The sequence below is a fragment of the Apaloderma vittatum genome, unplaced genomic scaffold (genome assembly GCF_000703405.1).
Source record: "Apaloderma vittatum isolate BGI_N311 unplaced genomic scaffold, ASM70340v1 scaffold40396, whole genome shotgun sequence".
NCBI lineage: Eukaryota > Metazoa > Chordata > Aves > Trogoniformes > Trogonidae > Apaloderma > Apaloderma vittatum.
The window spans coordinates 1-12,370 of NW_009724083.1; the positions used below are offsets into that span (position 1 = coordinate 1).

Below are 12,370 nucleotides of genomic sequence, written 5' to 3' on the forward strand. Positions count from 1 at the left end.
CTGCTCTGAAGCTGGTCACCGCAGCAAATGGATCATCTAGTTCCAACCCCCCTCCGCCATGGGCAGGGGACATCCCCCACTAGATCAGGCTGCCCAGAGCCCCATCCAGCCTGACCTTAAAAACTTCCAGGGATGGGGCTTCCACCACCTCTCTGGGCAACCTGTCTCTCTTCTTCTCAGTGACCTAGTATAGCTGAGCTGTACTTAATGTGATTCTCAGTATTAAAAGACAAATGTCATTCTAATTTATGCCATACAACACCATCCATTGTGATGAACTGTACCTTCTCTTGTCCTCTGAGTCAAGGAGGACATGCTTCCTTGTCAACACACCAAGCAGGCACACATCTCTTCTAAGTTTTTCAAAGGTTTTAGATGTAGGTGATGTTACTGGGCAAGAAGAGAGCTGCATCTCAGCCTTCTGCTGTGGGTTGGATTTAATACAAAGAGGCCACAGACCTTGAGTAGGTCTTGTGGTCTTGGGTTGCTTCAGCTCTGGCTACAGCAGCCATTTCAGTCCATAGAGCAAGAGTAGGTCTTGAAGCACAAATTGAGAGAATGGGGCTTGATGAATTTCTTTTGCATTTGATTTTGGGCAGGAGGAGGAGGGAGGCTTATTTTATCTAATACATGATCTCTTTTGATGCTATTTGTGAATTCAGGAGGGTTGATGTTAGCAGTAGCTGTGTTTTGTCTCTGCACTTCTTGTTGGCTGATCGCAATTCTTTCTGGTTTCGAAACTGTCATTTGATTAAACTTTTATTCTTATTAATGTTTGTTGGGGTTTTTTTTTTCTATTTAGAGATAACAAGTGTGTCTTCGTGACCTTTTTTTTGGCAGGTTAAATATGCCAAACTCTTTGGTGGCCTTGTTTGCTTTATGCTTTTCTGTACGTTTTCTTCTGTTTTCTATACTTACTTATGTTAACCTTTCTTGGCCTGTCTTAGTATATGGTTGTGGTATATTGAATGGTGTCTTTATGGAGGTTATTTTCATACAGATACTTTTAAAGTTCCCATTTTTTATGGAAGTACATTGATTAATAAAATGTAGAAGTACATTTTCCACCTTCATATCATTATACTCTGTATTATTTGGCAACTGTTAGACATGGGTCATTCTCTTCTGGGGTCCTAGTTCATAGGTTTCCACAGTATAATGGAAATGCTTGGTACTTCCTTAGCATTTTACCTTACCTTATCTAGTAATTCTGTTGAATTGTATTCATTTTCTAATATTTGTGGCTTGATGAGAATTTGTGAAATCTCAGTAGTAAAATCAACAGTCATTACCGATGGCTACACACTTTTCAGTGCAGATCTTTACCTTTAGCTCCACAAAGCAATTGGCCCCATTGTAAGTGATTTCATTAACTGTGCCTCACTACTTTTCTAGATGAGGCCTTGGGTCCCGAGTACAGTATCTTCCTCTACAGTTTCTGAACCTGAACTCCTGTCTTGATGTTAATGGAAGCTTCAACTGATTAATTCAATTTAATCGCTCTGAAATGGTGTTAAAAACCTTTCTTAAAATTCCTATGTTTCTGTGACTGCAAGGTCAAAAGTTGATTTTGGCGTATTCACCCAGGCTTCCATGTTTTATTTCCGTCTGTATTACTTCTAGAAAAGTTTACTGTTACGTTTTTTGTTCTTACTTTTTTTTAATAGGATGAATGTTATCAAGTGAGACAAATATTTGCTCAGAAACTTCACAAAGGCCTTTCTAGACTACGTCTGCCACTAGAATATATGGCTATTTGTGCACTGTGTGCAAAAGATCCTGTGAAGGAGAGAAGAGCTCACGCTAGGCAGTGCCTTGTGAAGAACATAAATGTCAGAAGGGAATACCTGAAGCAACATGCGGCAGTTAGCGGTAAGAGATTAGAAGTCACTTTTTGGTACAAGTGCTGTAGTTCAAATGTAAATGTTATGACTGTGAAAATATTGACCATTTTTTGTTTTTATACATAGAATGCTGTAAACTTCACTTAGAGGTATTTAATGAAAACTGAAAAGAGAGTTTAGATTTTCTTTTGAGTTTTTAACAGTCATTTCTGAGACCTTTCAGTTTTGTAAAAAGCTGTGCAAATGCTTATGGGTAAGTATTTTGGAAGTGAAGTAGTTTTTCAAGGCAGTTGTGTACTGTTTGAATTCAATGTTTGATTGTGTTGTGAAATGACAACTATTAATTTTACTTCAGTGATTAGTAATAGGCAACCTTAATGACATAAATGCTGTACTGAACTGACTGTCTTTTTGCTGCTATATTGAGTAGCTTCTTATCTTATGCTGGCAAAGGGTGGTACTTGTCATTTCAGGATGAATTTATTTAATTCTTTCTTCCCAGTGCCAGTAGTCTGATCTTGGGAATGCTTTGTAAGCTATTATGGATTAGTGTTGGCTGTTTTTCTTTTACAAAGTCAGTCCTTTTCTCTTTTTGACTTACTCAAAGCTGCACACATACTATATGACAACACTGGTACCTGGTCATAAGAAAAGGTAGACCTTTGTGATAAAGTGTTATGGACATTTTAAATCAGAGTTTTTGAAAGTTTTAATTCTTTGAAAGATTGCTGAAGGTTTGGTCTTTGTCAAATGAGGGGGATTTTATTTCATCTTAGGACAGACCAGATGTGTTTTGTGAATCTGATCTCACAGATGCTGTCAGATAACTGATTTCCTTCTGCATTTGTGAATCACAAACTTTGTATTAGTCACGTCAGTCTGTATGTGCCTTAGTCTTCTTAGACTTTGAGCGGAGAATAAGTCTGCAGAGAAATACTTTTGTCTAATTTAATTAGACTTAAAAAAAAGAAAAGCAGTGCTTTTCTCCCTCCTCAGTAACATGTACAGAAGAGAAATCTATTGAGTAAATGTCTTTAAGTCATCCTAAGAATATTCCTCTTGAAAGTTGAAACCTTTTTAGTTATGCAGGAGGAAAGTATAAGAATTTTTATAGGATTAAAAGTAATTGCTGATTTCCTAACTGCATTAAGACAGATGCTATAAATTTACTATTAAAAACTTGCAGAAGAAATGAAGAGAAGCATATGTGTCTGATGGTTTTATCCAGTAGGATCCCAAAGTGTGCCTGTTGTTTTTCATTTATTTCTTTACTTCCTTGCTGAAAAACTTACCTTGAGTGATGCCATTGATTTGATATGTACTATAGTCCATGAGGAATCTGGATTAAATATAGATCACAGGATTTTGGGAGGATTACAGTGTTAACTTTGTGACATTCAGATTTGCGAGTCTGAGCTTTTAAACAAAATATCTTGAACTGCTTGCATTCTAAAAAATCATTATTGCAGTGTAGTACATCTGAAGCTCAGCTCTGATAAGGGCATACTGTTTAAAAGTATATGTGCCTCCCTCTGTCATTCTCCCTACTGGGCATGCAGTAGCACAGGATAGTAATGAAGATAGAACCTTCTTTGAAAAGCTTCCACAAAAAAGCTAGAACTGAGAATCTGCATCTTTGATTAATGCAGCTATTCTTCTGAATCTGTGAATTTGGGATACTTTTGGTCTTGAAAACTTGGTGTAGATGAGGAGGAGATATTTCAGATATTTTCAGATTTATTTCAGATATTCAATGTTTGTGGAAAAGATGGTAAACTCCTGTATACCCTACCTAAGGAAAACTTCCTCAGGATTGATACTAGACACTAAAATGCACCATCCGCACTGACCTTTTTAGGCTGGCAGAAATTGCTCTCAGGCCTCTTAAATTCTCTAAATGCTTTTGAGAGTGGAAGCCACTCAAGAGGACACTTACTTTGATTGTGTGTCTGTTACTAATTTCATCTAGGTAGAGACTTGTGTTTTGCATTGAAATGTTTGTTTTCGAAGACTGAGCTTTTACTTGCAAGTCAGTAAGTGGAAAAACTGCAAGAGTAAGGATTCATTGATTAATTTATTTTTTAAAACAAGTTTCTTTCCAAAATGCTCATAAAGGCCTGTCACAAGGGGGTTTGGCACATGTGTTTGCAAGTGCTGGCACTGGGATGCACTGCCCAGGGCAGTGGTGGAGTCACCGTCCCTGGAGGTGTTTAGGGAGAGGCTGGATGTGGCACTTAGTGCCATGGTCTGGCCAGTGTAGTGGTGCTGGAACATAGGCTGGACTTGATGATCTCAGAGATCTTTTCCAGCCTCAACAATTCTGTGATTCTGTGTAGCTGATGTCTGCAAAGCCACCCCACCTTTTGGGTTGTGTGTTTCTTCATTAAAGATGAGGAAAAAAATGCATAAATAATATTTGTTTTTGTCACGACAGGGTTTAAATGTTATATGTATCAATACTTGTCCTTTTTTTCTGTTTTGTCTGGATCTAGTTCACTTTATTTTCCTGACCCAGTTGGAATTACTAGTATAGTTATATTAAAAATTGTACAAGGCAGGAAGTTAATGAAACGTTGAGTTCATGATCTTGATGAGCTCCCTATTGAAATTGCTGATTAATACACATAATAGCAAGTTGATTTGTCTTGGACATCTCCACAGCAAGTCAATTTTGCTGCTGTTCTGAAATCATAACAATATTCTTTTTCTTCCCTGTCACATCTTTTATTATTTTTTTTTTGTTACTCAAGCAGCTGCTGGCTAAAATGCAGGAGGGTGCTTGAGGAAGTGAAGGATGTTTTAAAAGTTAATAGAGGAATGTCAGTTGAAACACGTTAAAAACTGCTTTGCAAAGTACAGTGAATTTCAATTACACAAACATAGCTTGAAATGGAAGGAAGCTGGGTTTTTTTATTGTTTCTTTCAAATCTTGTGAGGGCTTACAGTCTATGTAGAGATATGACTCTTGATAATTAACTGCATCAGCTGCAATGGCTGTCTAAAAGTGTATCCTTGGAAAATGGCAGCACTATCTTCTGTGGGCCTTCATTAATTTTGAGTGCTTTTCTTGCTATTATGAATAAATCCACGTATTTTATATAGACTCTGCATTATCCCTGTTTATGAGGACCTTTAAGAACGGGATAGATTGACTTGACTGATGCATGGCAATTTCTTAGTCTTGTGAAATCTACAATAGTATTTATTTGATGTGCGCTATATTTTTTCAGCACATCTCGTAAGAATATATATATATATATAGGATAAGAATGTGAGTGTTCTAATGTATTTTAAGATAGCTTTTAAATATTATTTTATATAATGATTTACAGATGTTTGGACAACTTATTCATAAGCTAATATACTGAATGAACATTTTACAGACTTGTTTGTCTTTCATGACCATTCAAAAAATGTGATTATTTTTGTGTTTTGTTTTTTTTTTCACCCTTCAGGGCCAGGAATTTCCCCCCTTCTTTCACACATGCATTCAAGTGTTTATCTGTAGGCACATTAATACTGCGAATTTGCATTTGCCACTAGCACTCGAGATCAGACATTTGCACCATAGTAATACACACACAATGCTAACGCGCCTTCCTTCCCCGTCGTGTTGCCTGTTGCCCAGGGTGCAGGTTTAATAACTGAGGGGTGCTCTGCATCCTCCAGTTCCTCTCGGTCATTAGGCTAAAGAAAGCAGTGTGGACCTTTTCTGCAAAATGCTTTTTGACTTTTGGTGTGCCACTTCTTTTTGTTGTCCTTTCCCTGTGGGATCTGACCTTTTTTTATTCCAGTTGTCATCACCAAAGTTTGAGGTGCTAGAGTTCACTCTGCGTAGTGTTGCTTAACTCAGGAGTTAAGGAGTTTCTTTTGTGATCATAACTCCGAGAACACCTTTGGCAACAATCCTGACTTTTTGAATCCCTGAGGAATACAGTCCATGTGACTGTCGTGATACAAGAAAGGCTTTCTCCTGCAGTCCTTACTTAGGACTACTAAGAAGATTCAGAGGATGCTAGAAAAGATTTTGAGTGTCATAATTGAGTTGTGCTGCTCTGTTCAGGTGGAATTGGACCTTTCAGACTCTCTCCACTGCAACTTTTTTACAACTTTCATGTTACCTCCTGTCTCTGTTTTAAAAGGATATAAGGTAGGCGCTGGGTCTGAAGAACTTCGTAGCAATTTAACGGCAAAGCCCCCGCAAAGGATGTTGCTTTCTGTTGGAGAACGTTGTGGCAATTGGACTGCAGAGGGCATTTCTTTGTGTTCTGATGACACCAAGACTGTACACTGCACTGTCCAAAGAGAGAATAGTAGTCTGATGTCTTGCAGTTAACATGGATTTTGTGACCTATTCTCAGTTGTGTTTTTCAAAGTCTTTCAGAATACAGGCTTTGAACTGAGGAAAAGATTTAGAAATAGGGGGTGACTGAGCTGTATTCTCAGGGTAGCTAGAAAATATGCAGCCCTTAGTGAGAGATACTTGAAATTTTAACTTCTGTATGCATGGAACTTCTGCACATCAATCATGTGATGCAATAAATAAATTATAGGCCCACATGTGCCTGTACTTTATCTTAATGTATGCTGACCTTAAATTTTGCTTGCTTCTGTAGTAGAAAAGCATATTTCTTGGTATGTAGTCTTTTGATGCATCTTTCTTCTGCTTTTCAGAGAAACTGTTGTCACTTCTACCAGAGTATGTTGTTCCTTACACTATCCATCTTCTAGCTCATGACCCAGATTATGTCAAAGTCCAGGATATTGAACAACTCAAGGACATTAAAGAGTAAGACTACTTCTAATAGTGTTATTTCTGGGGTTAAAACGTTGTTCTAAGTGAAATTTTAATACATTATGGTACCCTGATAGACTGTCGAATGCACATAACGATAGCAGTTATTTCTGTAAAATCTCGTGAGAAATAGTATATATACTCTTCTAGTGCTCTGTGATATCTTACAGAGGAACCATCACCTTCTATTCATCCTACTTTTTTTCTTTTTCCTAAAGAATTGGTTTCCCAGAGTTAGACTGGTTCAAATGAATAATACTAGTGAAGCCTATAGTAAACCACCTGCTCAAATGTGCTTTTAAAAGAATTTCTTTTGCATTTTTATTCATGAGGAGTACTGTGTTTCTCTTTTAGGTGCCTCTGGTTCATACTGGAAATATTGATGGCTAAAAATGAAAACAACAGTCATGCATTTATCAGAAAAATGGTAGAAAATATCAAACAAACTAAGGATGCTCAAGGACCAGATGATCAGAAAATGAATGAAGTAGGTGATATTTTTTTGACTGGAAGGTGTGTTTAGTTCTGGCCGCCTTCTGGAAATGAGTCGCTTTTTGTTTACACACCAACTTTAAAATATCCTTCAGTAGAATTGTATGTGGGAGATGATACTTTATATTCTGAAATGGTTGTGTTTATTGTAGTTTATAAGACAGTTATTTGTCCATGCGTCAGTAGATCTTGCACAGTTGCAAGGGAGTTGTAATAGTTTGCAGTCCTTCTATTTCTGTCTCAGTAAGTTAATTAAACGCTGCCTTTACATATATGTAAACTGTAATTGTTACTGTTTAAAACTTCCACTGTAGTGCTTTGTAATGTTTAGTTTTACAAGTGCAAGAGTAAGTTTAGTATAGGAAGACAAATATGTGCGTTAGATATCTCCAGTGTGTCTTGTGTAGTGAATGTAGCAAAACCTGATTATATTTTTGAATTTTTTGCATCACATGATGTACAGATTTGTCACTTTCTGCTTTTCTCACAGAGATGAGAATTTATTTTTTTTTTTAGCTTTGTCTTGAAAACCATGGCATACACTAGTGTTGAGTATAGAAAGATCATGAAAGCTAACTCTTCAACTCTTCAACTGCTGGGGCCCACAGTGCTTTTGTCTTTTGCCCCTGTTTTTTAAGACCCTGCAATACATTAAGATGCAGGCTAACATTAAATGTTTAAGATAATTGCTTTTAAACTGTGTGTTCTTGTAGTTCTGTGCTCAAAAGAAATTGTCTTTTGTCAAGATTTGTGCTAAACTTCTCAGGTGTTACTTGTTTGGTTTTTAAAATTTTGTTTACATAATTTAGTTAAAATTTATTTACAGAAACTATATACGGTCTGTGATGTAGCAATGAATATCATTATGTCAAAGAGCACAACATACAGTCTGGAATCCCCTAAAGACCCTGTACTTCCAGCCAGATATTTTACTCAACCTGACAAGGTATACCTTAGCATTTATTTTTTTCTTGAGATAAGACTGTTTAAATCTTTATTGGTTGTAATTCAGGGTATTTTTAACAGTTCTTGTAACTTCAGACTTCTTCCTATTATAATGTAGTTGAAAATGTATCTATGTATATGTTTTCATAAATATTTATATATGGATATACATACACTGATTTCTCACCCTCAGCCTGAGATATTGTTCATGTTTAAATTTTCAAAAGCATAAATAATGTAAAGAAAATATTTTTAGTCCTACCTCCAAAATGTATATATCTTGTTCGTTGATTAGTGATGTGATTTCCATCCCCCTGCTCTCCCTTCTTTACAGAATTTCAGTAACACCAAAAATTATCTTCCTCCGGAAATGAAGTCTTTTTTCACTCCTGGAAAGGTACTTAGGGTGTGGGGGTTTGGGAGGTTTGGTGCTGTGTTTGCTGTTTTGGTTTAGGTTTTTATTCTAAAGAGACATAACATGTAGTTAATGAAGCACTTCAAGACAATAGATTTCTTCCCAAAGGGTAGTAAACAGATGGAAAGAAAAAGATAGGTAGAAGGGGAAAACTGCTGCTGTCTCTGCTAGTAGTAGTACATGAAGTCTGACGTCTTTAAAAAGAGAAAGTCCAAAAAAAACCTCCTGTAATATTTGACAGGTTTGCAAAATGGTGAGCCTTTTTTTTTTTTCTTTTCTTTCTGCTGAAGACTGCATTATTGCATAGGAAATGACAGCTATGGAAAACTCCAATATAAGTGATCTTGAAAACCACATAATTAATGTTTGACAAAGATGAATACCAATTTACAGTATCTTAGAAGATAACTGACTGTTCTATGGTTATATTAATTTGTTCTTTTTAGTACGCATTGCAGCAAATGCATTAAATCTTCACTAAGACTAAACCCAAGTCCTCCTTAGAATAAAACTTAAAACTAGTAAAGGAAAAGACAAATTGTGGTTTAAATCTGGATTCATGTGTCTTGTTCTAGATTACAGAAGAACATTCATCTGCTGCTTGACAAAAGAAATAAAAGTTCAGAATCTTCATAAATTTGCTCATGAAGCATTAGCTGCGAGCTAGTAACTTACTCATAAAGGAGGAATGAAAGTTAGAAAAAATGCAGATGCATCGTTCTCATTAGAAGTTGAAAGTCAACATTATTGATTGAAAGATATCACCACTGTATTGCGCAATTGAGTATTTGAATTTCATAAAGTACAGATTCACTTCTTATTGAGAATGCAAAAGTTTCTGAAAGGAAGTTGTGTGTCTTCCAATTTCTGATCAGTATTCAGTACTGAGTGTTCTTACCCGGTTTGTGACATAAAACATTCTTGTTATTTTGCCCCAAACTTAATATACTAAATGTATTGTCAAAATATTAAACAAGAAACATAATTTTTGCTATCATGAAAAATCACAGAACTTCTGAGGTTGGAAGGGACCTCTGGAGATCATCTGGTCCAAAGCTCCTTCTCTCTGACTTTCCCGATGAGAAACGCCCCAGTCCCTTACTCATCTTAGTGGCCTTTTGCTGCACTCCCCCGTAGCTCTGTATCTCACACGTATCCGAACTGAAATGCTTTTGAATCCTAAGGTAGCTTTTATAGTATTCTAAATTTCTAGTGCTGCGTACTCTAGCTCCTGGTCCACTGTTTTGAAATTTTGTAACTAAGAGCAGAGGCGTATGGGACCACCAGAACTTTTCAGTTGCTTCACTGTTATGTGAGCAATGTGAAATGAGAGTTGCTCTAGGGGATCTTATTTTTGGGAATGGACAACAAGCTTGAGTGGATGTTGGTGGGGTGTCTGAAGGCAGCAAGGCCTGGAGTTGCCGGTTCTGCGGTGAGGGAGGAGCTGTTAGGTCAGGCCCTGTTTATGTTAGTTCCTCCTTAGTAGGAAGTCCAGACCAGTGTGAATTTGAACATCTCTCTCTGCTTTTGAGTTCTCTTTGTGTTCACTTATGGATTAACATTAAGTTCTAAACTAATCAATGTAAATTTTTAAACTGGATTTTGTTCTCCAAGGTTTATTTTTGGAAAGAATATGTTCTTGTTCTTGTACTCAATGCAGAGTGTATCTTTGGTGTAAGTGTAAGATTCCCTCTGGCTATGAAAGTATAACCAGCTCATCCATGGTGCTTATCTCTGAAAAAGGAACACTGAGAGCTGCTATGATATGCATGCTGAATTGGTTTTTTAGCTGTCACTAACTTTACGTATAGCTAGAATCTAATACTGAAATAGAATATCATCCTAGATAATGAGAAGTGTAAGAAATGGTCTTTAATTCAACGTGGATTTTTGGCATGAAGGTATATTCTCTTTAGGAGTAACTGAACTCTTTTGACTCTCACGCTAGTACGAGCTGGAGGTATCTGGCAGATCTGAAAGATAATCTGCTTAAATAAAGAATCTGAAGCTCACCAGTTTCTGGAAACTTTTGCACCTATTAAAAGCCAAAAATGTTTAAAACTGTGTATGAACCTTCGAATCTTCTCCACAGTATTTGATTTTCGAGATTCTCACTCATTCCCAGTTGAAACTGGTGCGGTTTGCCATTATAGCTAAGGCAGTTTAACGGCTGCCGGGCTGAGGGGTCTGTCCTCCTGCTGCTGCTGTTTTGCTGGTCCAGATGCTTATCTCACCCAAATGGTGAGCTGGTTCAGGCAGCTAGAGCAGCGGAAAGCAAGCTGCACAAAAAGTGCTGAAGTGGCTTAGTGAAAGGTCAGGGGAGGACCCAGTACGATCGAAGAGGACAGACTGTAAGGGTGGAGAGAAGAGCACCATTTTTGGTGGCAGCTAGCTGTCCTCATTGCAGCTTCGTCAGCTTCCTTTCTGGTGCCTGTTAAAACTTCCATATGAAAAATGTTCATCGCTTCATGTTAAGATACTGATTGCAGAAAGTGAAATCTGTGAATATTTTAAGCATAGTACATGTTAACAATATCTAAATGTGTAGCTTAAAATAAAGGAAATATATTTTTGGTTTCAGCCCAAAGCAGCCAATGTTCTTGGAGCAGTTAATAAGCCTCTTTCGTCAGCAGGCAAGCAGTCTCAATCCAAATCTTCACGAATGGAAACTGTAAGCAATGCCAGCAGCAGTTCAAATCCAAGCTCTCCAGGAAGGATCAAAGGGAGGTTGGTAGACAACAAAGGAGCTTTGATAATTTGAATATTTGTAATGGAAACTTTGAATATTTCTATATTGTGTTCTAAGTGAGAAACAGAATTTTATTATCTTATTTTGAAGTGAAGTTACGGTACCACGTTGATATAACTGAAAACCATGACTTTGGCTTCCTAACCTCAGAAATAAATTTACTTTAAAAGAAAAATAATACCCAGAATCAAATAACATCCAGAGATGACTGCAGAAGTGAAGGACAGCTTCATGTGTTTATTTTATTTTAGTATCTATATAGCCATCCCAGTATGTGTGTGTCTATGTGTGCATACATCTGTAGCGGCTACAAACTTTGTGGCCTGCTATAATGTTAATGAGATGGCCACGGGCAGTGAGGACTGGTAGGTCATTGTGATGATCTGGCATGACTTCTGCCTCTATAAATTTTTGCTCTGCTTTGGATTTTGCAGGTAAATAATTCTGGATTTTAGATTCCTTCTGTAATGGAGAGGGAAATGTACTGTAATGCTAGATAAGTCTTCTTTTAGATATCTGTCTTTAAAAAATATAGCTTATTTTGTGTCAATTTTTTTTTAAGTTCATCAGTTACTGTATCTTCTCATGTTCTTTTTTTTTAACTGAAAGTCACATTATCATTTATTCTTTTCAGACATTTAGAGATTGCATAGCCCCCACTATTCATATTTTCTCACATTATTTCAAGACTGTGAGGAAATGTTATGTTTGGCAACAAGACCTCTCATTTGGTGTTTCTGAGACTATTTAGTATATAATATTAATTTAAAATGTAGTGCAGCGTTTACAAGAAATTCTTCTGACCTTCCTGGAAAGTCCATGAAAAAACTGATTTCTTACAAGTCATGCAGGTTCACATGCCACTGCCAAAAGACAGGTCAGAATCCAGATTCTTCTCTATATCCAGTGAAATGAATCTGAGACCACAACTGTTCTACATCCAGTTAATTTTTAAAAAAGCTGCACTTACAGCCTGACATGTTGTGTCATTTTCATGATCTCCCCGTTCACGTAAGTTAAACTGATTAGTGTTTTGAGTAGAGATACCAAGAGAAGAAAACTTCTCTAGAAGTAGTTTACTGTGGTAAATGGATGGTATTTCCAGTTCAGTCTGACTGAATATATATATA

At 36.9% G+C, this 12,370-nt stretch overlaps 1 protein-coding gene across 1 annotated transcript; it reads left to right on the forward strand.

Moving 5' to 3' along the window:
• Nucleotides 1-1,667: 1,667 nt before the first annotated feature.
• Nucleotides 1,668-11,252, forward strand: LOC104276147 (sister chromatid cohesion protein PDS5 homolog B-like; the record flags this gene model as incomplete). Its single annotated transcript, XM_009872343.1, has 6 exons — nucleotides 1,668-1,872; nucleotides 6,519-6,633; nucleotides 6,994-7,126; nucleotides 7,958-8,077; nucleotides 8,411-8,473; nucleotides 11,073-11,252. Coding segments are annotated over 6 exons (816 nt in total), but the record flags the coding sequence as incomplete, so codon positions are not given.
• Nucleotides 11,253-12,370: the final 1,118 nt, after the last annotated feature.